This window comes from Falco naumanni, chromosome 10 (genome assembly GCF_017639655.2).
Source record: "Falco naumanni isolate bFalNau1 chromosome 10, bFalNau1.pat, whole genome shotgun sequence".
In the NCBI taxonomy this organism is placed as follows: domain Eukaryota; kingdom Metazoa; phylum Chordata; class Aves; order Falconiformes; family Falconidae; genus Falco; species Falco naumanni.
Window position 1 is genome coordinate 2,635,001 of NC_054063.1, and position 27,875 is coordinate 2,662,875.

Sequence of the window (27,875 nt, forward strand, 5' to 3'; positions counted from 1 at the left end):
AAGATAGGCATGAGTAACCTGCAGAAATGGCACTTAGCTCACTGTCAGGCCCTCTTATTTTTGTTGATACTTCAGGAAGGACCTGAGCCCTCCAGCTGCTTGGGAGCAATGTGAGATTAGGTGGAGGAAAGGGATGCTTGCTCCAAGAGCCCACTGGGAGCGAGAGAAGTGATGGCAGTTTCAAGTTATGAACATACGGTTTGTCATCAAGCAGGACAGAGCCACGGGTCAGTTCAATCACTACTCCTTCCAGCTTCATGATTACATGAGTGATCACGGTAGCGTTTTCCATCATTGTACGCCTGATCTGGATGTTGAAATCCTCATAGGGAGATTTGCAGTTGGATGTAAAGATGTAATTGCAGACCCCAGGGAAGTAAAATATGTCCCCATCAAAGGTTTTGAAGTGGAAGTTACCCCAGGTGCTGCACACACGGCCATTGTGAGAGGGGTTGCCAGCTGTGGGTTCAAAATAAGTAGTAAGAATTTTCTGTAATTTGCTGTAGATACACTCCCTTCAGTTGCTTTCCCCCTTCTATTTCTTTCACTAGCTGCTGTCCAAGAAGCCAATCTTCTGTTTTCCTTCTTGTCAGGCTATTTGTTTATGGATCTGTTCTTTACTTAGTTCAGTTATCTTTTGTGTTTGATCTGTTTTGCATAGGGATATAGGGCCTAAGGCTGGAAGAGACCTCCCACGTCGCTATGTCCAATGCCCTGGTTCTGCGGAAAGCTACATTCTATATAAAACTTTTTCTAAATGTATGAAGTCCTAAAGTTTCACTATAAAACAGTTTAAGCTTAGTTTAAAACTAGCGGGTACTTCTATTAGGGAAGGCCACTTATAGGCGCATCCTTTGAATGTCTGGATTACCAGCATCTTCCAAAATACATTCCTGCCTTATGTATGCCTGGTTGTTCTTGTGCCAGTATTACACTTCACCTTGAAGGGGTCCCACCTCCCAGCTACTCCCCCCACTCACTGCAGAAATCATTTCTCTGTTTTCAGCCTCCATTTCCTTACAAGCAGGCTCTCTATCTCCCTGGTTATCCTCATAGTCCCTCTCTGCATCTCTTCCAGATTTACACTCATCCTGCTTGACCACGACTAGTCAGAATTGTACCCTATACCCCAGATAAGGTGTCTCACCAGTGCTTTGAACACACTGATATTTCCCTCTCTTTACTGGAAATATTGTGCAAGATTTATCCCGGTATTTTTATATATATATACGTATATAAAAATTTTAAACCTTTTTTTTTTTTTTTACAGTTGCATCATATTAACAAAATGCAGGCTGAGTACTGGAGTCACATTTAGATTATCCTTGTTACCTGACAAACTGACTACTTTTCTTGTTCATTTTTTGTTTTATGCTGCTGAAGGATCTTATACAATTCATTAATCAGTCATTCCATGCTCTTGATCAACAAGAATACAGATATCTGAGCCATGACATTTGTTTAACTTACCCTTTAGCTTCAGTGTGTTTTGAAAAGCTGGAATGATTGTCAGTTCTTGGGATTTTGAAGCCGGTGAAAAATCTAAGGAGGAAAAAAAGATCAAGTTTAATCTTATTAGAAGTCCTAAAAAATGGGTAGAGATTGCCTAGTTTCTTTAGTGATTAACATTTCCTACTACTAATTACACTCTAAGGGGAAGTTTCCACAATGTTTTGTTGCTGGTTTTTACACAGGGCTTTGTGTTCTGTCTTTCTATATATTTTACTACCAGCCAAATCCCAAAGACCACGCTCTGTGGCTGTAGTACGTCCTCCCGTTATTTGTTCAAGACTCCCATCTGATGCTGGCCCTGATATTCTGAAGTGAAAAGCAGCAACCTGCTCCTTGGAGCACAGTGTTGTAATAGTGATGCAGAAAAAACACTGCTAATGTCTGTGTCTGAACCTCGGCCTCTCAGTGCACTTAGCAGAAGTTACTGAGCAGAAAGTTACTGAGGAATATTAGAAGCTGAAGATGAGAAAGAGGAGCTGGGTTTTTTTCTGAAGTTCATGTCTTTCTTTGTGCTGAGATATGCAATTCTGCACAACCAACTCTTTAGTGGATTTTTTTTTTAGAACAGTTTAAATTCTGTGAAACTTTAATCATGTGCTTTTCATACAAAGACTTCCTATTGGTAGTATCCAGCCCTAAATTTTCCATGTCCAAATCCAATGTTTTCTCTTTGGATCCAGCAGTGAAAGAGATAGAATACTTAGAGAACAGGCAATGTGATTTTTTTTTTTTGTCATGAGAGTCTGAGGAATTTAACAGTTTCACATTTGAAAGTACCAAAATCATAGAATTGGATGAATTCCAAACTGTAGATTGTGCAATATTAGCCACTGACTTCTGCATTTAGACCAAAAAAAATCACTAAGACATTTATGTGTTTTAGAAAGACAATCTCATTTAGTCTTGATGTAAGGATTTTAAGGAAAAACACACATATTACCTTGCCTGACAATCTATTCCAATAATTCAATGCACTTAATAGTAAGTTGTGGTACACTTCCAGTTTGGGTTTATCATTATTTTGATTGCCATCTAATGACCTCACAAATTACAGATTGTAAGGCAGGCTTCATGATTAATTGTTTCAGCCTATTAGTCATCACTAATATATCAGTCAGTGTTGTATTCTTCCGCTCTTATTTTGCTCTGTATGGTTATGGTGTTTGCTCTGTACGGTTATGTGTGCATGATCTTGTAGTGCCTAATTTTTCTAGTGTTTAAGGTAGTTAAGGTTTTCTTACTCTCTCATGAGTGAAGCAGTCATCTTGACACAACATAAAAAATGTATCTTTTATTACCTGCTATCAAGTGCCTTAGTGATATGTATGTATACACACACCTCTTCTGAAAATACACTTTTAGATAGAAGTTATGTACCTTTCGTGAAGTTAAAGATTAGATAACTGTATCATATCAGTAGACCAGATCCACTGGGCCAGATCTCAGAGGAAGTTGTCCAGTTTAGAGCAGTCAGAGATTGGCTGGGAACTGGATATACAGTTCAGAGGATTTCTCTGTCCTTTTTTTTGAGGGGCAGTGAGGGGTGGGGTGGGGGGTTCTACCTGGGAATAAGGCTGTAGTAATCTTATTATTTATCAAGTGAATTTGGGACAAAATCTTAGAAATAGATCATCATAAAAATACTTACTTTTTTGTCGCTGCAGGAGGGTTTCAGAAACATAGTCTGATTTTGTTTGATGTTCATCGTCCTGGGCTTGAACTAAAGAAGAGTGGAGGAAAATGTTAATGTCTAACTTTCTTGAGTTCCCTCATAATTTCTCAATTATATCTGTTTAAACATGCAACAGCCAGTATATCAAAAACCAGCAAATCTATATTCAGGTACAGGAGGTCAGATTTGCATCAGGACCTGTGCTACATGCAACCACGATGGCTGTGCACCACTCCTTCAACTTTTTTTTTTTTTTTTTTCCTCATAAATTGCTGCAGGGAAGCCATCAAAAACATTTCGTGATAATTTGAGCAGATCCTTATTCTATGTACTTTTGTCACGGTACCCCTGGATGTCCTTATAAACTTTTCAGAAAAAAGACTTCATTTTCTTAGTTTTAATGATCACTGTGTACTTTAAGCATCAGTAAAACCCTTTGTCTAGCCTGAGGGCTTTAAAAACAGGTCTCTTTTGTAAAGGAAGAAATATTTTTAGAATTAGAGGACTGATTTCTGTCCTCTCTTACTGAAAGCCAAAGTTACTCTGTATTTTACAGTTTGAAGCACTTTTTTTAATAAGTAGCAGAAGGAAAATAAATGCACAACCCACACAGAAAGAAATAGGTCTTTCCAATAGATACATTTGTGACTGATGACTTTGCCCCAAAGTAAATTTTTTTTGTTTCCAGCAAAGAAATAATTTTTCATTCCATTCCACTGCAGCATCAGAATAGGAACACACACAACATCTGCAGGGGCCAGAGGGGCTTTTAATGCACCGCTTAGTGAGAGCTCATCAGAGGGCAGGTTGCAGGGGAAGTTGTGCTGGCCAGAGAAAACCGAAAAGGTAGGCAAACCCTCCGCTGAATCCCACAAGGAGAGCAGTGGTGGGGAGCACCACTAGAGGGGCTGAGGCTGAAATCAGAGCTGTAGGTTGCTCCCAAGTCCCTTCCTTTTTGCACCAGCTGAGAGGCTGCAGCTGGTGCTGGAAGGACACATCATGCCTGTTTTTAAGCTATGAACCATTCAATATTCCTGGGCTCCTCTTCCCCACTACCTAGCCTCAGAGAGATGTTTGCTTCTCTCTCTGTGCACTGTATGGCTCCAACTCTCTGCTTCATGCCATATGCATTGCAGACTCCTGTTTTCATTGCATGGTGCAGTAATGCTACAGCTAGTGTTTTGATGTCAGAGAATAGCCCATCAAAAGCACTTTTTAACTTAAGTTAATGTGGAATTATCTGGAAGTAGGAAAAAATAATACAATAGGATCTGCATCTGAAACCAAAATGCACTAAAACTAACATTGTCATTATCTTAAACTTTAAAAGAAATTAATAGGTGAAGTATATGTAAAAAAGATCTTCACTCATGTGCAAGTATTAAGTGACCTCCTAGAATACTTAAGGCAACTCCATTTGTTTTGACCCCATCAGAAACCAGCCCTGTGCTCCAAGCATTTATGCAATCAGATGTGTAAAAATAGATGAATTTCCAAAATCTGTTGTCCATTATTTTTCAAACAAAATCCTTCCTTTTTTCAATATTGTATCAGCAGCTGATAAAACAAACAACATCTTTACCAATGCATACAGACAGACTCCACTGATTTGTTTGTGCCTAAAGCCACTTTTGCACCTTTTGGATTGTGTATTTAGAAATGCTGTACCACCATGAAGTGGACATCAAAAGCTAAACATGAATCTTGAGGCATTTTGGTAGAAACGTAATTTCCAGCTGAGTTTCACTGAATTCGATGGAGCCATTCCAGATTTTGACTGAAGAAAATACGATGAGAGCATGGAATACAATATCGTTTTTCAAAGCAGTTAATTTACTCTTCTTAGGAAGGGAAGTATTTGTAACAGAAAAATTTTGCATAAAGGTGATAGGTTCATTAGCTTCACAAAGCCAAGAAAAAAATATTTCAGACTCCAAAGCAAGTTATAAATTCTTTAGAGCAGTAAAAACAGCAAGCAACTGAATCTTCCTACCTTTGATCTGTATGAAGGCAAGTGCTAATACCAATATCCATAGTGGTATTCGTGTCCCACCACCTGTGCCCATCTTCTGGAAGTCCGGTAGAAACTACCGAACAACCTGCCTCTGAGGAAATACCTGTCTGCTCCGGAGACTTATATAGTGAGGGAGTAGGTTTTGGCTCAGTTCCCAGATTGTTTCACAAGGTTCTTAAAAGGTGGGGCTTCAGACATTTTAGTTTTCCTTTACAGGTGCACAGGTAAATAGAGGATGCTCTGACTTTTTCTCAGGTGTTTGCACTCTAGGAGGAGTCTTCTTTCTGCAGATCTTTTTGATTAAATGTCAAGCAGTGAGCAGGAATAATTTTTGCTTAGGCTTAGTCTTCCCAAATTGTTATATATTATAGGATAAATACAATTTAAGGGACTTCTGAGTGACTTTTGAGCAGGAACTTGGAATGAATTGCCTCACTATCTTTAATTTTCCTCCTTATGATAAATGATGGCAACTTAACTTCTCAAAAAACCTAAGGAAGTTCTGTCTGACAGATTTTTTAAAATGAGTTTGTATCTCTCTATGTAGCTACTTTGCCTGTGAAAAAGGAATAATCAAATGCCATCTGAGGTCAGCACAGGCCAGGCATGACACAGGACTACACAGTGAAAGTCCTCCAGCATTGGAGAGTCAGTAATAAGGACCTTTCCTTGAGGGATTCCACCTCTCACATGGGCAGTTTTAGTGCTATTTCAGCTGTTTCTCTTCTGAGTAAACGTGATTTCACCATAACAAGTTAGACTGATTCTACCTACAATAAAAAAATTTAGATTTTCTTGCTGATTGCTCTTCCTAGGCACTCAAAAAGACTGATTCATAAGAATCTCCTTTGAAATGTTCCTTATCTTAGGAACAATAAGAGAGTGAACAATGTTTTGTGAATATATTAATGTATTAATTTACAGCTATATTACTTTGGTGAATTAACCTTTTATAGTGTTTTACCCTGGGGTGTAGAGAAACACAGCCTTTCAGTAGGAGGATGGATCCCATAATCCCACATGAGATCAAACAGTTTCTGCAGAGAAGGTGGTACTGGGATGGTCTCCATATTCTCAGTCAAAATGATAAGACATAATGGGGCTTAAAACTGGGAATGAAGTTTAAGTTAGACACTGGGGAGAAATTTCCTTTTTTCAAGGGTGATGAAGTACTCAGATACGTTGCTTAAGAAGGCTGTCAAATTTCTATCACTGGTGGTTTTTAGGAACAGATTAGAAAAAGACCTACCCGAGAATGGTGTCAGTGTAAGTGCTGTTGATAGTGCCCTGTAGCAGGGGAACAGACTAAATGGCCATTTAAGATTCCTTCAAACATGATTTTCTATTATTTTTTTTCTGAAAAAAAATATGTATTCCCTCCGTTGGAGCAGTTATATTTGGGGAAGTAATGTCAGCATTAAGACAAAAATAAAAGGCATATTTTTTCCCCTAAGCAGTAAACAGAAGCAAAATAAGATGCTGTCTTTCCTAAACACTATAAAAGTACAACTAGTTATTAATATTTAAATAAAAGTGACATAACTAAATAAAACTGGAAGTGTTGAGGAAAATAATTGGTCAGCTTCAGTTGTGAGTTATACCTCTGGTAATTTAATTGATGTATAAGTCTGTAGAATTTACCTTAGTATTGTTTATGAGGAAAAGAAGATAGGTGCAAGATGCTTTTACATACAGAAATACTTGCAGTGAAAATCTAAGGGCAATGGTATCACCTCTAACAGTTATTATCAAAGTTCCAGGATGAAGATCTAAAAAAAAATAATTTTAAGAAATAGAACTGGTGTGTGATTAATTATAAAATCGTATGGTAAACTCAACTGATAAGCTTATGAAGTGATTCTGTTGGTAAGAAGAAAAATATGCTTTATGAATCATTACATTGCTTATCACTGAAAAATCAGTTCAAATCACCAGCTGCTATTCTGTGGTCTCATATACACAGGTTAACATTTCCTGCATGTTCAGGGAAGTACTGAGACCTCTGAGATCCCAGTTTGGTCACTATGATGATGCCCTTTCTATGGTCATCACAAACTAGGTTGAAACCAGTTTCAGTTAAATTGAACCCCTTTGACTGAGCTTTAAGGCACCATCAAAAGTAGTTCCCTATGTTTGCATTTTTGCCTGAAAGTCTCAAACCTCTTGTATGTCATGAATCACATTATCTTTACACTCCTAAGTGGTTACTTCATTCATTAATCTTCTTGCCATGTTAACTTCCATTATCTTGTGCTGATTATTTCTGCAAATCATTATAAAATGTGTCAAAATATACGATACTTGCAAAAATAATTTCCAAATATTTATGATAAATTAATTTAGCAGTATTAATAATTATTCAAAGAAATAATTACTCTTCAAATTGTATTTCACCACTATTCACTCATTAGATCTACACACTTGACATGGAAGAATATTTTTCTAAGACTGGCTTGGAGCAACATGTCCAGGTTTGTGTAACTGTTTATGATCAAATACAGTTGACTGCATAAGCAGAAGTATTAATATAATTTGAAAACTGATTGCTGTAAGTTGTTGGTGGTTGTTGTTTGGTTTTTTTTAACAGAAAAGATAAAGGATTCTAACATTGTACTTGATCTGAAAAGGCTGACACTTCTTTCTTTCCTGAATCTGGTTCTTCATAAGAAAAAATGAGACCCTCATCTTACTTTCATACAGCCTCTCTTGTAGAATGCAGATAAAATGTCATAGCTAATTTGGTTAACTTTCAGGTGCAGTAATGAGGGAAATCAGCGTCTCCATTTATATTTCTAAGAGACAGAATGATGGACTCATAGAGACATGCAGAAAGTGTCTAGTCCACCTAGTGCTCTATTGGAGTAGCTTCCTTTTGAGGGAAGAATGAAAACATTTGTAATTGAAAGAAATTCTGACATTTCCTCTGTGCCAGCACTACAATGCAAGTTAACAAGGATGTCTCTGCTGGGCTTTTCTCAGGCTGGTCATTTGTCCACTTCTGAGGCTGAGTTTAAGCTCCAGAATTAGTGCTGGGACATTAGGCTTTGCATTCAGCTGAAGTACCATTCTGATTGTCCCTAATTTTTGACTGGTGCAAATTCAAACCCGTTTTTTACCTGAAAGTTTCTCTGGAAAAGTGAGATAACTGATTAGTTTCTACTCAAAAGTTGTTCATTAACATTATAGGTGTTCTCTTAATTATATGAAGATGAACTACATTTCAAACAGTTGCAGTAGGTATTTTATAGTATGATACAATATAGTCTATCAAAATAAAGCTATAGTTGAAGATATAATAGGGATACAACTCCTTTTGTGCCCTTTACTAGATCTTAGTCAAACATGGTGCTGTTGATCCATTCCTTTACTTCAAAATGCCTAGATGAAACTCATTGATTGAAAATCAAATCACATGAATACCTGAGATTTGAAACCCTATTTCATTAACATGAGTAGTTCTCCTGCTGTCTTCCAGTGTGTGCGTTGTAGAGGGCCAAGCACATAATGCTTTGATGTCCCTTACAGCCTCTGTGCTTTACTGTGAAGCATAGAATGTGTAATATGATTAGGATCTATTTCTGGGTTTGTTTCTATTATCTGTTCATTTCAAAGGTTGCAGTGTCATTTAGAAAGCCCCCCGAATAGCTTTAATAAGCTAAATCAGTCACTGGAAACTATCTAGCTGCAACATAAGAGGCTAGTTTACACCAATATGACTATGTAGTAGAATATATTGAGTATAGTATCTCTCATTTTACTTATTGGTTTTCTTTTGGGAAGAAATTCAGTCACAGAACATCTTAGAGTTCTGTACTAAGATATTCCACCTATGCAAAGTTGGTAAAGAGACCTCATCTTACAAGTACTGCATGTCAATGGTACCTATGCTCTTATAGGTGAGAACTGGGTCAAATGGACAACAGTATTAGTATTGCACAATATTGTGAGATTACCACAAGTTTCCAGAGCAATCCTGCACTGGTATGAGGAGTTTTCCCTGTAATCAAACATTCAGCAGCTGAACAGCATTATTTTAGCCCATGCCTGCCTTCACACCTTTTATGTAACTCCAGTGCCAAATTTCAGGTTGTTATTCCCAGAATTTCTGTATACAGAATAATCCTCCTCATGACTGGCTTCTTCTGCCATCTGTGTAATTACTCTTTCTTTGATTCAGATCTATCTGCAGTCAGTGCTGCTCTGCATTCTTCTCTTCCCCTTCTCCCTCCAGTGTTCTACTTCTTGACATACCCAGTTGAAGACAACTTGGGATCTGGGGTTTTTCTTCAGAGTATTTGGCGTTACGTACAACGCCGTATGTTCAGAGCATGGCTCCTGCTGCTTTCAGCGATGACTGAATGCTCAGCACTTCTACATGTTCAATGTTTCAAGCTGATTGTCCAGAAAATGAAGAATGTTTAAAACTGCAGTTATAATTTGATATAAATCTTTTAACTGGCATCACAAATGAACTTGGTGACACTTAAGCAGCTTGATGACACTGTCCTGTTCTTTTCAGTGTTTCCCTTATTCAGTCACCTCAAATTTAAGTTCTGCAACAAACAAATAAACAAAGCAGGAAATCTTAAATACAGTTTTACCAGAAAGATCCCTGCAATGCTTTGAGTAAGAGAAGGTTCTGCAGAAAAAAATAATGCGCACCCTTTACCATGAGGAGTATGAACACAGGGACCAGAGTAAGGTTTCCATGCTGTCTGGACACATCCAGGATATTTCTGTGTACAAAGGGGATAAACACTTAAGCCTCTTTATAGCTTGTAAACACAGACACATCAACTGTGCATACTAATATTTGCAATTGGTATTATAAACTAAAAAATTGATGTACACACAGATACTTGAGGACATATTTACATTGTGCAGTGGTGCATGTTGCAGAGATCCCTCTGCTTACAACAGCCAAGGTAAATTCATAATAGGAAATAGTGTCACTACATTGATACAAAGTCGCAGCTAAGAGAATTTGTCTTTTTCTGAGGCACTTATGCTGCAACAATTTATTGGGGCTTTGAGCTGATATCTCTACCCAGGGCTATTTTGTGCCATACAGTTGTAGCAGCACTGCCTAAAGCCAGCTGAAGCTGTTCTACTAACTACTCTGTTAGGTAGTGAAGTAGTGCCCCAAAGTCAAAAATCAGTCTTTAGTAACAATTGGTGTGTGTTTGCAGGCTCAGAGAAATAAATGGTACAAGTAAAAAGTGGGTGAAAGGGGGTGCTGAGCTGAGCAGTATATCTAAACCCTCACAGAGACCTAGTAGTGATCCACAGCCTCAAAAAAAGTCTATGTCCTCTGGTGGACATCATTCTGCTGAATGACACTTAGATGTTTGTAATAATATAAACAACAGACTCTAGAAGAAGTGCATATATATACATTATTACCACTAGTGAGTTTTATCAGAAGTCTTAGTATTAGTGGAAGTTGTACTGTCTTCATCCACTGGACATTTGCAATTATGCCCTTAGTTTAAATCTGTAGCAGAATTTCTTTATCCAAAAAGTGCATGGAAGAAATAATAAAATGCATGTAAACAAAGACAAATGGAGAAGGAAACAAAATCCTTTAGTCCACGTATGATTTCAGGACTCTGAGAAATTAGTTAAATTTATAGCCGTGGTATAAAAGATAGCAGAGATCTCAATTCAAATATTGCTATTCATTTTAATAATTAAAGTTTCTGTTATATCATCCTCCTTGAGGAGAGAACATATTGCATGGGGCCTCTGTGTGTGTGTTGAATATGTATTGTAAAATAACTTTCAAAAGTTCCTTTTCTATATTTAGCATTTCAGTTTACAAACTTAGATAATAGTACAGCAGAAAGACTTAAACTAATGGACGATGTTGGACAAAATACAAGGAGTTACAAGCTGGCAACAAATTAATTTCTCTTGGAAATTTGGATAAGGTTTGTAAGTGTCAAAGGATTGCTATCAGTTCTGCAAGACTTCATTGCAGTAGCAGGGATCAGAACCAAGTATTTCGAAGACAGTCCTGATGTTCACTTATGTGGTTATTGGTATGATGCTTTATAATAACATTGCCTTCATCCATTTTATTTTTAGTTTAATACATTCTTTTGCAAAGCTTTTATTTACTTTTATAAAATATTTCTAAATTTGCAAGGTCAAAACTCTGGGAAGTATTGCTGTTAAGACCATCAGTGCAGTTCCATGCAAGAGTTTTAAGTTACATGAGTGAAATATTACGTTTCTTAGAGGGTTCTTGCTTTTTTTAGGCAGAGCTTAGACAATGAGTATCTTCAGTCATTTGTTCAATTATTTTTAACTGCGTGTCCTGACACTTTGTTGCTGTGTGTTATTGAAGCCTTACTCTGAATACAGACTCAACAATTTCCCCAGTTACTTTTCTGTGGTGCCCATCACTGGAGTACCTGAGATGTTCATCAACAGCAATGTATTGCTTTTGAAAAGATGTTTTGAAATACTTAGGTTTTATTATCTTTGTTTTACATATTGCTAAATGAGGCATGGAAAAGTTATGGGAATCCAGTAATTTTGGGTGAAGAGTCTAACACTCCTAGGACTGATTTTTTAAAGTACTGAGCTTTGTTTTGGTAGCGTGCATGTTTACACTGTAGACTTCAGGTAGAACTATGAAGGTCCCACAGTTCTGCAAATCACTGACTGTGATAGCTGCAATTTAAGCAGGTATGTGGACCATTGAAAAAGAACTATTCTAACTGAGGGAGAAATTAAATCTGTTTTGACATGATGACATTTGTGTGCCACGTTCACTCTGCAACAGCCAGTTTCTCTAGGCAATGAGAGGACTGTGAACAACCATCATGCTTGCAACATGTTTTCATTCAACCTTGAATCCGGGTTCACCCTCCCTACAGCAGGTGCTTGGTGTACACCCGGTGAAATAGAAACCCAGTGGAGAACAGCAGGATCTGATCATATACTTAGAGATTGTGTAATACTGCATATGCACAAAGATGGCACATTATGACTTCAGATAGCCTGCACTCATAACGTAAGTAATCCTTCCCCATCGAGTCTGGATGGGTAGAAAACTTCTCATGAGAAATTCTCATTTCTCTGGGCTCGATGTTTTAAGTTATCATAGACATGGCTTTTAGATACGTTCTCTAAATATGCATCATGGAGGTGACTAATTGGTCTGCATGGTTTGCTAAGCTGAGCTGTCAGCCTCCTTATCATTTTGGAATGCCGAAGTATGAAATAAAACAAGAATGCTGCCAAACTCGAGCAGCTAGACTTGTACTGTATTGAACATTCAATACGTCAGTGGATGAATTGGCTGTTGACCTCTCCTATAGTCAGTTTTCAGCTTTATTGATCTGAAAACTATGAAAATCCTTATCTGCTTTGATCCATTGCTGCAAATGACTGAAAACTGCTGTTGCATGTTCACATTTTGTATTGACTGAAATTTCTTCCCCTGACCTGAAATGACTACCAGAGTAAAGGATGAGCAGCAGATGATTCTGCTCCTTTCTATTGTCATCATCAGGCAAACTTTATCAATGTCGTTTCGACTGTCAGTTTTCGGCAGGAGTATGATGTTGCAAGCTTGTAGTGATTGCTATAGCCATTGTCTGATTTTGACAGAGCGCATCTTCTAACTCTGCAGCTCCTTTGTGTGCTAACAATATTTCTGACTGAACAGAGGCAGAGTCTGCATTATTAGTAATGAATTGAACAGAGAGAATCCCACACAGACTTTGAATTTGAAACAGATTTGCGTAAGCTGCCGATTAGGAAAGTAAGACTAAATTATAAACTGTTTATAGTCACCCTAGAAATCAAAATAATGATATATCTAGATTCACTGGACAGTATCAAATTCACCTGGTTTCATAATAAAAATGGTATTCAAGTACTCAGTTTCTAGAGGATAGATTTGTCTTTTTATTTGCTTCTCTAGGTTTTCAAACACTTGATCTTCTATAACACATCTGTCTCTTGATACTGACCCTTGTGTGAAGTTGGAATATGTGGGATTTTCTTGGTCCAATTTTATCTTCCTGATACTTTTGGCCTACATCATGCTACCCTAAGACTTATTCTGTGTGTGGTTAGTTCCGATACACACTTGTGGGCTGAAGCATTTATACAGGTACTGAGTAGAAGAGCTATGATTCCTTTTGTATGGCACAATTCAAATAAACAATTCACCTCGTTTATATTGTCCCACAACTAGCTTTAGGGAAACACCTCTCTATCAGTTCTTCATGTGTCTTCTGTACTTTTTTCTTTCTTTTGAGAATACAGTATATGATAGGATAACTTATTGGTTGGGATATGTTATTTGTGTATGTTTCAGTTTTGTGACTGAAATAATAGTAGATCCTGCATATTGGTGATGGCACTAAGCCCTGTTATCAAATAAGTTTAAGTGATTTTGTGGAGAGCAAGCTTTCTTAATAAAATAGGAATGTTGTTGCAGTTTGTGAAAGGTGTTTTGGACACTACAGATAGAAAACGCTGCATTAGAGATAAGACGTGCAATGATGAATGCATCAAGTGGAGATCTGAATTGACAATCCTATAGTCTCTGTGCAGTGGATGCTGAAGAGATCTGAAGAAAGCTTGTCCTTTGTAGAATTGATTACATGATCACGGAAATGACTGCAAAATGTATTTCTGTAAAAGGCTGACTTTTTTTGAAATTGGAAGTGAAGTAGGGTTTCTTGTTGAAGTGTATCTCAGATTAATATTGACACAAAGGATTGTCTTCCATTATTATCCTTATCAATACAATAACATTTTTGACAGAGAAAATGTTGTCATGAAATGGAGACATTTTTTCTGTCTTTACAAGAATGAGCAAACAAATTAGTCTACTACAATCCTTAGAAAGAAATAGAAAAAAATGACATATGTTTCATAGCAGACAGTGAGCTCTTAATCTTTCTGAAACAAGCACAATCCAGAAGGCTGTCCATCTCCATTTTCTGTTTCTGTCCAACAAGAAGAGAAACAGGAAAAGTAAGTTTGCTTTTATGGTGTGGATCCTGCAGTTTTGGAACTCCTTTGTATGCTCATTTGTTCTCTCTGAATCATTCTTGCAAACAGGTGGGGAGCGCTTTCTTTTCTTACAGGTTTTGGATTGAATTCAAGACTCCAGGAAACTCGAGTCTCTTACGCTGGTGAGCTTTCAGAGCACTTCATCATAAGCTCAGCTGAGCTGCGTGTGAGTTCCATGCTCTTTCAATGATAGTCCAAACAACTAGCACATTTCAAGGCTCAAAGATTTAAAGCCATCAGAGACAACTGAGATCATTTGTGTTGAAGCAGACCTCCTCTGTAACTGAGATTACACTCTCATACACTTTTTATCCTGTGCTTTTTGCATGTAGCTCATCAATTTACATTTTATTTAGGGCAAATCACTTAGGCAAACGTCCCTTCTTGGCTTAGAAATTCCCAGTAACAGGGAATTATCTGTATTTGTTGGTAAGCTGCTTTAGTTGTTATATACTCAACATAGCTAAATGACAGTCTTATTTTTCTAAGGAAAGAGTCAAGGGGAGGAAACATGCATACATCAGCATCTGAAGCATTGCCCAGCTGAGCACTAAGTCAGTTTGCTGAAAAAATGATGTTAAAATTTGGCTAAAATAGGTTTGCTTGCCTTGTTTTTCATGGAGTTTCAGCTCCCAGGAACTCAGTCATTTTCTCCCACACCAAGTGAAGGTGGATCAGATCAAGGCAAAATACTACCTGTAGATGAAAAAAGTGAGAGAAGCCTTTCACTGTGTTAGGAATCGTTTGGGTTGCATGTAACCAGAGGTGTTTTGACCATATTGGAGCTGTGCAATGGTCACTTCAGCATACTCTTTTAGGCTTTGTAGTGTATTTCAGCTTTTCTGTAAGTGCTGCATATCAAAAGGCTTAAATGATTCTGTGTTTTGTCTTATTTGTATAATGCTTAGTGATTACTGAGCTATTTATGCACATTATGGCTTGAAGCTCCTTTTGAACCACCGTTTGAACCTGCTTGTCATGGTTCACATGAATTCATTGTATTTATACTGATTAAGCTAGCTGAGGAAATAAAAGATGTTTTCTTATTGCAATCACTTTCCCCTCTAGTGGTTCCAAGCTGAACTTACTACTAAGAGTTCATAATGCAAATTTTATACATTTTTTCTCATGCAACATTATGAGAGCCTAAACTTGTCAGTATTAGAAAGAGGTTTCAGTGGTTCTGACTTATAAAATTTTCTGATATGCAATTAAACTTTGTCCACTGCAGGATTCCTTTGCAGATATTCGCGAAACTTACTATAGTGTTTTCAAAGCCAAAAGCAAAACCTTTGCTCAGTTTGCCATCAAGTCTACAGGAAACAATGGTTATCTCTGTGTTGTGCAATCCATTAAATTCAGTGGTCCTGGGAGATGATCTACCTTGATAAGCAATCTACTTTGACAATCTACTTTTCCACTAGAGAAGCTGGGGGAAATTCCATGGGTTTGGAATATGAGTGGTTTTAACTTCTAAACTGCAAAAGGTGGAGTTTTTTGTTGGTTTTTTTTGTTTGTTTGTTTTTTGTTTTTGGGTTTTTTTTGTGTTAAGTAAAAATAGATGTGCAGTGTTGGCTTCTGGCTTAAAAGTTTAAAAATAAGAAGCCTTGAGGGGATGGTGATTTGTGCTGGTTCCCACCTTAGCAAATAAAGGGTTAGGGTAGAAATGCCTGAGAAACCTGGTCTGAGCCAGAACTGCAAATGAATAGGTAAATAAATGGGTCTAAGGACACTTTCCCTGTGTAAAGAGCAAGGACTGTTTTCCACCGTACAGTTCCAACATACAAGATTAGTCAGGACAAATCCCATTAAAATCTTAAATACACAACAAGCCTAGCTACTGTCTAGGACAGTGTATAACAAAGCTCAGCATTTAATAACACAGGATGGTAGCTAAGTGCTAAGAAAGGGTGGAGGCCAGAGCTATAGCACTGATGATGGTTCTAAGTGCCTACACTCTGGGTGCATGAGTTCAATCACTCTGCCATTCCCTGAAACCAAGGCGCTTAAAACTCAGAGCCATATTTCATAGTGTGAAAACAGTATTTGTTTCAATACAGGAAGTCTGAAAGAATGTTTTTGTTCGCAGCCTCCTTGACGTGTGCCTTCACAAATTCAAACCAGGGGAGAAATGGTGTGATAGACAGTATTGGAGGAACAGCTCCAGGTAAAGTTCTCCTCTGCATTGCTTTTCCTCTTCATTCCAATAACCACAAAGAACAAAACTGCCCCTGATGGAAGCACTGCCACAGAGTGTGCCCTGATGGGCATGCAGAAAATTTTCTTGTGTCCCTCGATGGGGATTTTGGGAGATAAAGGAGGAAAAGTGGAAAGAATTACAATTTTTAGTACTCTGTAGAATGGTAATGCTGCATCTTAAGCTTTGGCCACAGTCATGACAGAGATTTGCTTAGAGCACGCTGTTTCTTGAAGGTATTGCAACAGTAGTGAGGGTGAGCTAAAAGAGCACCTTCTGGAAATGCAGATGAGAGGGGCTGAGCTGAACTGAAGATGTTATGAACAGATTTCTTCCCACATGTCGCTACCATAACCTGCAAGCAACATCTTTGATCTTAAAGACAAGGTTTACCCTTGTAATGAATAACGTGTTGAGAGAGTTATGCAGCTATCCAACTTATCAGCAATTATTCCTTATGTCCCAAACACTCTGCGTCTCATTACTGCTTTCTTTGAGGATAGCCATAAGTCTGACAATGATTCCCAACACTCTACTATTGCTAGCAAGAAATGTAATCATTGTAAGAACCACTGGTAGTTACAGATTGAAGTCTGATTTAAGAATTTCTCTAATAAGGATGAAGCTGCAGAATAAACTCCTGGCAGCTCGCATACCTAAGATTGTGCAGCAGTGCTCTGGAAGCAGAGGAGTTTCAGACTTACTCAGTGGTGAACAGAAAATAACTGAACTGAATTAATATGGTGCTCTTTTGCTAATATGCTAACTGGAAATTGTATCAAACTGTATGCCACTTTACTGGCTGCCTTTTGGCACCTAATTCCCTTTGCAATTCCTAAATTTCTTTTGCCAACCCAAAATCAACTGTTCAAGTAGTTTTAATGTTCTGGTCTTGATTTTAGGTATTTTTCCAGTTTATCTGGATAATTTTGATGTCAATTCTTTTTTCCAGTATACTTGTTGCCCAGCCGAGGTTGGTATCATCAAGAAATGCTTAGTATCCAAATCATGAATGAAACACTGAATGGAACTATGTCCAGAACAGGTACCAATTTACATATTCATACAAAGAACTAGAATTATTTGTAATATTAGTATAATATATAATAATAATTAGCTATGTTAGTTTAATATATTATTAACTTACAGAATTCCTGTTTTAGCAGTTTCCCATTCTGTTTGTTATTAGTGCAGAATCTGTACTATTTGAATATGTCAGTATTTCCTATTGAAATTAAGAATATTTGTAAACAAAATATTTAGCAAGTACAAGCCATGGAAAATGCACAGCACTGCCAAAAAGTTGTTCTTTCTATTGCCAAAACAGTAAACGAACAACTTCAAGCCAAGCGCCCTGAAAACAAAGACTAGCCTGCTCAAATCATTATCTAGGAGAACAAGAGCAGTAGTAAAAAGTACCATTTGTTGGTTGGTTTCTACCCAGAAATGTATGTTTAACACTAAGCTCTGCTGTGCAGACAGGTGTCTTAAAGGCAACGTCTCATGTTCAGTAAGAACGAAGTATAGAACTCCCACTTCATTTTATTCCAGGTAAATGCCAGACTTTCTCTTCATAACAACCATATGGCCCATAACCATACAGGTCCCAAATTTTGAATTCTTTTTTAGTCAAAATTTCACATGTCAAGCTCTACAAGGTTAAATCTGTTTATGCAACAACTGAAAAAAGTAAAATTGCAATTTTACCTGGTCAATCTAATGTAAATAGAAAAAATAATTTATTCCTGGTGGGTATTGTGGAGCAATAAGGAGTGTAAATATACTGAGCTATAATATAAATAGATCACACTCAGCCAGGACAGATGCGGAGCATGCCAGTTTACATATGGCTTCTGTGGGTGTCAGGCGGCATCTTTTACAAAATGTCACTGTATCTGTCACGGGTCCTTGGAAGTGACTCTGAGTGTCAGCATGAGCTTCGTTCTTAACTGACTGAACAGGGAGTAATACACCTGAAAGGGCATGTTCTGGTTAATAACTATGGTGCAGCAACAGCAGGAAATAGAGTCCTCAGAAATCTGTCTTGCCACTGGGCATGGACCAGGTTCTTCCCATAATTACATTCACTTGCAGATCAACACAGTTCAGCCAGGAAATTTAACTATTTTGAACCAAAATGCCATGATCAGGTTAAATGTCAGGTTGTGAAGTGTATTGAGTCTTTATCCATGGTAAAACCTCTGGCTGAAGTCATGAAATATATTGACTCTACGGTCCTTGTAATTAATTATATCAAACATCTGTGTAATTATCTTGTGACTTCTGATTGTTTGCTTGGCTGTTTGAGAACATGACTACCTGCAGTGTACCACTTCCCATTGACAAGGTCACGCAATTGCATTGCTTGGAAAAGTAGTGCTTTAAATTTGAAAATACCCTGGTGCCATCCCAGTGAAATTCAGTCAAACCAAGCCATGTTCCAAGTCCCATTTTCCAGTTGTTTGGCAGAGATTTGGATAAATACGGACTATGCCTCCTAGCAGGACTGCAGGGAGGCAGCAAGGCTCTCTGCAGCTGGGGAAAGGCAGGGTCCCTCTGCTGCTTTTCTAAACTGGCAGGGGGTGAAATAGGGATTCAAGGAGCAAAGCTCATGTGGGAATAAGTGATGATGTTGAGGGAGTTGGAACTGTGCAGTTTGGATGATACAGACTCCTTTTGTGGCACAAAGTGGGAAAAGGCCATTTTTCTAGTTGGTAGGGTCAGAAAATGAGGGAGGAAGGTTTTGACCCTTCCCACCATAAATATTTTTTTTTTCTCAGATATCATTTAATGAGGAAATTCTGCATTCACATGAATTTAATGATCAGTGGTTATGATTAGAGGTGTTATTCTGACAATTCTTTGTTTCACTGAACAGCTTCTAGATCACCTATTTGTATCTGCCATCTTTGGGAGTTATGGAATGCTTGCTTACTTTTATTTGTTTAAGTTTCCATATTTGTTCAAGGTGCCAGCTGAGAAGTGGCTTTTGGTAAGTCCAGGAAATAACACCTACCTTATAATGGAAAAAAAAAAAGTAAGTTACATTTCTAACATGATCCTTACACTGGAAAATGGGTGGAAGTGGTGCTTTCCACACTATAATGCCATCTCGGGATTGTATAGGAGAGGCATGTTGGAGAGGGAAACAGGATTCATCACTAAGACTCAACTTGAAAGAAGCGATGGAGCCCAGCAGAGATTTCCAAGACACAAGGTGAATTGCCTGAAGTGCTGCACCTCTCCATTCAATCAAGGACACAGATGCTGGACTGTTTGTGGCAAGGCACCTTGGTCTTTTGCTGCATGTAGCAACCAGTAGCGCGAAAGATTGGAAGGAGAGCTTTAGTCTCCCAAAGGGTTAGGCAACAAGAAAGGCTGCCTGGAGGCATGTTACTCATGCAGGTCTCTTGCTGGAGGAGAAAAAAGCCATTTTGGTCTCAAATAAGATGGCTTTTTTCATATGAAAGCATAGAAATGCATTGCATAGCAATGCAATTTTTCATATGCGTGATGGGGTGGAAGTACTTTTTTTTTTTCCAGACCACAAGGTTTCTGTTCTCATCTGCTGTTTGATTACTGACCCTTAACTAGCTGAAGCAAGGAAGGCAGTGTCCTGGACCAGCTAACACTGGCTTTTCTGCCAGCTCAGACTCTCTCACTCCTTTGTGGAATTGCTTCCTGTGACATTCACTGATCTCATTTAACCCCCTTCGATAACCACCCTTCCAGAGATACCTGACCAGTGCACTATCTCTGCAGCCAGCAAGGCAAGAGGCAGTAACCTTTGAAAAGCTGCTTCAAGGCCATTGCTGAATTTTTACAGAGTGACTTAGAGGAAATCCTGCTGACAATATTTAATTTGGGGTTTAATTGAGAAATAATGTAATATTTTAAAAGAAGATATATTTATAACTTAGATGTGTCCTTTGGAAAGACTGAAAAAGGCTTTTTTAAAGGAAAAAACCCATAAAGTAAGTCACACTAGGACTTGAGGTAAAGTTCAGTCAAACTTGCAAGTTAGACTGGCAAGTAACTACTGGACAGATCAACCTTTTTAAGAATGGGAACTTTGATTTACAAGCACATAGAACTAGGTTTGGATTTAGCCTACTTTAGACAGGGTGATGATTATTATATCAGTATATAGACAATTTCCAAACCAGATATAATGCTTTAGGATAGATAGGAATTCTTTTCTTTATCCCAAATTCAATGGATGTGAATATCTAGCTATAAAAGACTTGTATTTCTAATATGTGATCTCCTTAAAAACAGAGGATCCCATTGGTATCTTAAATGTTTCAGAACAAAGGTTGTGCTACACTTCAGTCTCATACTTAAGCCCTCTAAATACTCAAGTTAAAGCAGGATTCCAGCAGGGTATATATTCTTTGCTGTCTATGCATGAAAACTAAATTTAAGCCAATGAGAACAGCATGTATTATTCCTACACCTGTGACAGTCCTGCAGTCCTGTAGTACTGTTCTGATCCAAATTGTTCCAAAAAACCTGAACAACTGACATTAATTCAAATAAATATTTACATCACATGTCATAGGAAGCCATTGTTTGGAAGCACTTGGCTAGAAAATTTCTATTCTATTACCAAAAATTAATGAAGGTGAATTCTTGGGTACTGTAAACCAGCCCTCTTCTACTCACTGAAATCTAGCCCCGTTGATGTGAGTCTGGTCCATGACGTACTACTGTAACAGAGGAGCACAGAGCCACTAAAGCTGACCTTTAAAAGAGATGCTAAACGAGGATTATCTGCCCTCCACTGTGGTGATTCAGATGTACACCTGAACACTAACACTGCAACTATAATTTACTTCTATAACTTCCAAATTATAACTATAATAACTTCCAAAAGCCTGAGGAAGTTTGGATTTGGATCACATTCTTTTCTCTTACCTCTGGTTACAGACTACGCTTTTTATATTCCATATTTATGGCAGGCAAAGTTCTATTATTTTATAATACATGGCTCAGACCATGTGTCTAATAAAAATGAAGTGTTGGGAGTTGAGGGAAGATGGCCCAGTACTAGAACGAGGAACTGATAAAAAAGGAGGAGTTGTGTGACCCACAGCCAGTCTTGAGAAACTTGCTATGGAAGTTGGCATATAGTCACGAACATATAAAGAGAAGCTGAGCTGCTGTCTTCTTTTATATATGTGTGTGTGTATATATATATACGTTTAAATGTGTATATGTGTGTGTGTGTAGTCTCAAGCCAAACCTCTGCTCTGCTAGACGTGTAATTACAGGGCAAAACATTTCTCTCTGCCACAAAGATCTTGCAACCAAAGAACAAAACAACAGACAGCAAAGGGGATGACATGCAAATGTTTTGGGAAATGGTCTTCGTTAAAAAAAAGTGCAAAAGCTAGAAAGCGTACAGTGCAACTGTTCCGTGGAACATTCACAGAGGACAACTCTTTGAGTAAATAATTACTGCAGATGTTTATCCAGGTCCAGTGACTGTAAATGTGTATGAAATTGCCTGATCTGTTCAGCCACTATACACCTGTTCTCCTGCAGACATTCCTTTGATTGGAAGGATCAAATGCGAGACTGAAATGCCAAAACACCCTGCCACAGCCCGTTCTGCCAGGCTCACGGCATTGCTTAAGATGCTCATAAAAGGAGAAACTCATGAAACTGCGTGCAGAATGAAAATACCCTGCAGGACAAACATCTGCCCCCTCTGAACATTTACCTCCAAGATGTTACAGTTAAGGCTGGGACTAGGTCAAGGAGGGAAATGAGCTGCGTTATAAACCTCTTTACCCTCCAGTTATTTGTGTTCAGTCAGTCACTCACAGCTAATGTTTCTCCTTTTTCTTCTCTCTCTGTTATGGCAAACCCGAGCTAGAAAAAACATGTACAATTTGTAGAAACAGCTCTTCCATGAATGAGGAGGTCCACGAGGACCTCCTTCAAGACTTATTGACTGCATCATGGTGCTGATGGAAGAGGCTTTCACCCAGTGTTCCCACTGACAGCCACCATTTATTGCTGCTGCAACAGCCATGTCAACAGAGATCAATGTTGAGAGTGGAAAATGGTCTTGATAATTAACTTCTTTTTAAATTTTTTTCTACAATAATGCTCTTAAAAGCAAATTTGACAGTACCATACAAATCAGCAGTTACCAACAATTTTGCTGTGGCAATAGGAAATTGGAGATTTGGAGAAGGGAATGATCTCAGCAGCAGTAGCTTTTTGTCTTCTCAAGTGCAACCTGGGAGGTTGACCCCAGGCTTCCAGGCATTGCCACCGCGGTGAGTTCACGGAGGTCAGAGGAGCAGGGAGAGTGTTGGGTTGAGGGGAGGATAGCCAGGAGGTGAGAGGGAGGGAGGAAGCAGTGACTGGTTTGGAAGGAGTAAGAGAGAAGAATATAGCAGCAGTGAAAAAGGCAGGAAACTAGCTGGTTTTATGCTGGGGTGGGAAATGTGATGTGATTTAAGAGAGATAAAGAAAAGATGCTAGGGTTTTTTAAGTGGAGTGGGATTCACTGATATGTCTTTAAGCATTTAGTTAAGATGTCAGGTAAAAAAAAAAAAGATTCAAAAGCTACAATGAAAATGTAATTGGTGGCTTTCTGTGTAAGGTTGTTTGAGGAGTTGTGAAGAAGTGTCTTACTAGTATGATACTTCTGATTTGTGGAAAACTTTTGGAGAAGCCCTGAATAAATTGCTGGAAAGTTCTTGGATCTTGCTAGGTGGCAATCTGAAACAGCTACTGGAAAAGAACAGAGTTCAGTTCAGGTAGAAATTGTAACAGTATGTGATTTTTTTGTTATTATCATTTTAAAGACCTGCAGGTTAGGACCCCACAATACTAAGCACCACACACATGTAGAGTGAGATTTAGTCCCTCCCTGGTCCACTCTGAATAGCCAAGAAAGAGCAGTCCTGTAGCTTGTTCTTTGCCCTATGTAAGCGAGTGGGGTAATTTGGGAGGGACTGCCATCTCCTAGTGTGTTACCGTCACTAGTTTGCATAATTTCCCAGATTTCCTCTCCTTATCGATATCCTACTCCATCCTTTCCATACTATAAAGGAAGAAAAATTCTAGTGTTAGGGAGGGTTTATGGTTATTTTCTGAAGTTTGATGGATTACTAATATGTAAGCAAGTTTTACTTCAAATTATTCTTGCCCTTCACAATTACAGGTCTGTATTTCAAAATCACACATCTTTGGCAAGCAATCAGCTACATTTCTTACTGGCCTGAGACTAATATTCATGAAGCCAGTTGCTTCTAGGCATAAGCTTTGCATATTAAGTTTATGTGTTCTTTTCTGGAGCCCAGTTACTCAGCATATTTCTAATTAAAAAAAAAAAAAAAAAAAAAAAAGAACACTGGTTATTTCAGAACAAAGCACACAGGAAGATGTTTGAAGTTCTCCGAATGTAATATACATCAGGAACACAGAAGTCAAGAACTGGCATATATTTTTCCTTACTTCCCCTGGCTTTCTTGAAGGTCCCTAGATTAGATCTCCAAACATGACTTCTCATTTCCCCTCCTCGTCCAGTATGTTTGTGAAAGTAGCTTCTTACCTTAACAGAGCCTTAGCACAGCTAACTGGTTCAGCACCTGTACTCAGCCCTTTCCAATGTAGTGACCTTGTTCACCGGTGACTGGTCAGCTCTGACAATATCTTTTGATGGTCAACAGCAATTACAAGAATGGCTCATAAAGTAATAATTTCACCTGTATACAGAGATACAGTCAGAGGTCACCAGTTACCTGTATGGGATCCTTGTTCTGCTCAGTGGCTGCCTGAAATAACATTGGATCAGTTCTAAGACTAAATAAGAGCCCCTGTTCCAGGTCAGAACAGGTCTTTATCTTTCTGTCAGTCCTGTGCACATGCAGATGGGTGGTGGATCATATACAAACCTCTGGGAGCAAGATGAGCTTCTGCAAGTGGTTTATCCCTTTGGAATTTCCACTAATCACTCCTCCCCAAGTAATGCTCCATGAAACAGAAAGATGCATAGACCTTAACAGATGAAACACTCTCCAGTTTAACTATGTCTGAAGTCCCTGTGATTTCATAGTTGCATTTGTCAAATTAGAGTCTGCTAGCCAGGAGCTCCTCCCAAAATTCAGTTCCAAAGCCCAAAGCTATTTGATACAGCAGTCCTGCCTTCCCAAGGATGCAGAGCTGTGCTGTATCTCTACTTGCAGTGCAGAGGAGCAGAGGCAACACATTAGCCTGTTATCTGGCACAGCATCTAGTGACAGGTTCCTGCTGTCCTACAGGTCGTGGAGCTCACCCACGACATCTCCCCATCTGGGCCGGCCGTTGGAATTTTGTGTGGACATCCAGGGAGGAGTGATAGCTGCATTGCCAGTAGTGGGAAGGGAGAAAGCAGAAAAAAATCTTGAAGCATGTAACCTCTCCACTGAACAACTGGTTTTGCTGATGGACCAAAATATCTCTAAAAAGATAGATGTTACGCTGCATATCAGCTATGGCTGCTTCACTTGATTTTTGGAAATAAGCTGATTGTTTGGCAATCTGCATGTTGGAATTGCAGCCAAAACCAAAAAAGAGATGAAGGCATAGCAACAGCATGGACACTTCATAGATAAATATAGTGGGATGCACTATAGAGAAAAAAAAGTCAACTTTTTTTGAAAGAAACAGGTAAACCATTTTTAATATCTAATAAAACAAAAGCAAACTCATTTACTCTTTCCTTTGACACACTAATGTGTCAAAGTAGAGCTCATGTTCTTTATCTGGTCAATAAAAATATCAGAAGTATGTGGAAAAGTAGAGAGATAAATACTTTTCTTTAAAGAGAAGACAAAAAAAAGATTAAAAAGTTGCATACACATATATGAAATCCATAAATGTTACAATAAAGAGCTTGAGATTGGTATATTTATTTCAGAAGAAAGCAAACCAGAAGCTCATAAAAAGAAAAAGGGACCTATAAGGAAGAGGGAAAATCATTAGTTGGCATTGGTCAAGAAAATACCAAGCAGGAAGGTTTAAAATAAATTATAAAAGGAAAATTGTATTTTTTTAAAAGGAAAAATATGGACATAGGAAAGAAAAAGGATAAAAGAAGCAGAAATATAGTTTAATTTTAAATAAATTCCTTTGGGAGCAAAACTAATGGAAGTGGCTCATGAAAGACATTATTTTCATATTAACAGAAAGCAAAGAAAAAGTAAAAGCAAATATATAAAAATAACGTAGAGGAGAAAAGATAATAGTTATAATTATTTTTCTTCTATAAATTTACAAAATTCCCCATTTCTCCAGCCCTTTCACCTTATCATTTTTGAAGTACATATTTTGTCTTTTTTTTTATATATATATTTATTGCTATCATAATGTCGTGCAAGCACATGCAAGAGCTTCTCTGAATGCCCACTGCTGGTAGCTCGAACTGTAGTGCTGTGTAGCATTAAAAATGGGCTTCTCACCCACTTGGAACTTACATGTCTCAACCAGCTGTTCATTTCATGTGCAATGTTTCATTGTAACTGCCAAATTCCTTGGCTTTACTCCTGAGTTAGAGCAGGTGTTGCTCAAGGAAGCATTTAATCAAAGCATCTCTGAAAGTCCCCTTTTGATGTTCAAAAGAATGGATATTCACAGCCAAGTCCAAATAGTGTTTCCCTCCCCATCAGCAGATCGTGTCACTCTTGCACTAGGATATGAATGCAAAAACTTATTTTCTTTGAAGTCAGGAACCCCCACCATTTACTTTCTGAAGATGGAGGTGAACACTGAACCAGGAACCTCAAAGGAGCACAAACCCTCCCGTTGCCTGGAAGATCCTGATTCAATGACTCAACACGGACTCGGCTTCCATGACAGCTTAGTAAGGTAGGTGCATGATCAAAAAATGTGTAATCCTCTGTTCACCTTTGTGACATTTTCTCCTTAAAGCTCTGCTCACTTTAAAGTAGGAAGCACTGCTGTACAAAAATGTGTACAGTGAGTAGGAAGCATGGTGGAGCAGCACCTTTCCACTAGATATGTAGTAAAGGTGTGTAAGAGGTGTAAAATTAACATCTCCAGTGCATTCTTTTCCCTGGCCTTTCAGATGTTTATGAAAATGAGTATTGACAAAAAGTAATTTGTCTTCAGTTTTTCCTTTTCATTTCCTTCGGAGTTGTTTTGTGAGGGTTTTTCTAAGTGAATTCACATTTGCTCAAAAAAGCCATTTTTATCTTTAAAACCAATTCTGATGAGAAATCTTCTGACTATTTTATTGTATATTATACCTAGAGAAGTAAAAGAAGGATTTTTTTCCCTGCTTTGTCATTTATTTTATGTCTCTTAACTCTGGGACAGAGGTGATATTACTGTGAAAAGTCTGTGGTAGATCACCGGGGTGAGAAATGAGCTTAGCTCTTTGAAACGAATGTAGTCAAATTTGTGTTACGCCCTCTTTGATCTGATAACAACAGATTTAACATGGAAACCATCACAAAGATATATACATGCAGGTAATCCACTTGTTTGCAGACTTGAACAAATGTTGACAGAAGAAACACCATACCTGTGGGTAATGACCCACCACACTGATGACAGATCACAGCCCTAACTAAAGCTTGTACCTGGAAATAGTGGGTGTACGGGGTTTAGCTGCATTTTTTCAGCAGTGTATATTTTCTTCTTTTGTGTTAATATTAAGTCAAAGGAGTGACACTGATCTTCCTGGGTTGGGTGTCAGAAGCTACGTCTTGAATGCTGCTTTAATGGTGTTTGCTATGGAATGGTAACTTCAGGTATAGCTATCCTACACGTTCCAGACAGATTTTAGGCAGGCTGGACGACCTCCTGGGGGTGCCTCTCTCCACTGGTAGTGGAGGAGGACCAAGAACCTAAGTGCTGGATTTAAGAGTTCAGTGCATTTCACGCTGTGAGTTTTTCACCTCCTCCGTGTAATTCCTGATCCCATTTTGGGGAGGATGCTATGGGCTAAGTGCGAGAGGGTTTGTTAGACCAATACAAACCAGAATGCATGTGACATCCCTTCTGTAAACTGCTTTTTGGAAAATAACCCATCCAGATTTATAAATGGTAGAGGTTTTGATGTGACTCTAAGGTAGAAATAGCCTACATTTTGAAATAACTATTATCGCATTTTTTTTATATAGAGAAGTATAAAAATGTGGCAGCAATGTTTTTGTAATTGCAATGGTCTAAAGTTATTTGTGAGGTAAATTATTGGGGGAAAGATGGAAAAAAAACATACATAAGGATGAAAATTCTTAGGTTGGACAGCTCTTTCTTCAGTTGGGAGCAGTTTGGATACTTGCAGGTTCCTAAATTGCTTATAATATCCTCCATTCACTCTGACTTTTCATACTGGAGCTCCAGCCCCAAAAAAAGGATGTCAAGTCTGAGATGGGCCAGCATCACCATAGTTCAACAGAGGAAAAGAAAGGAAA

General features: G+C 38.3%; 1 protein-coding gene across 1 annotated transcript in view; it reads right to left on the bottom strand.

The window, feature by feature from the left end:
• The window catches only part of LOC121094779 (mucin-5AC-like), a 72,135-nt gene that overhangs the window by 44,085 nt on the left and 175 nt on the right, over positions 1–27,875 (bottom strand). The window contains exons 2-4 of the mRNA XM_040608847.1: positions 3,161–3,232; positions 1,471–1,542; positions 198–459 (exon numbers count right to left, since the gene is read on the bottom strand). Coding sequence (XP_040464781.1) covers positions 198–459; positions 1,471–1,542; positions 3,161–3,232 — 406 coding nt within the window. The remainder of the gene's footprint in view (positions 1–197; positions 460–1,470; positions 1,543–3,160; positions 3,233–27,875) is intronic.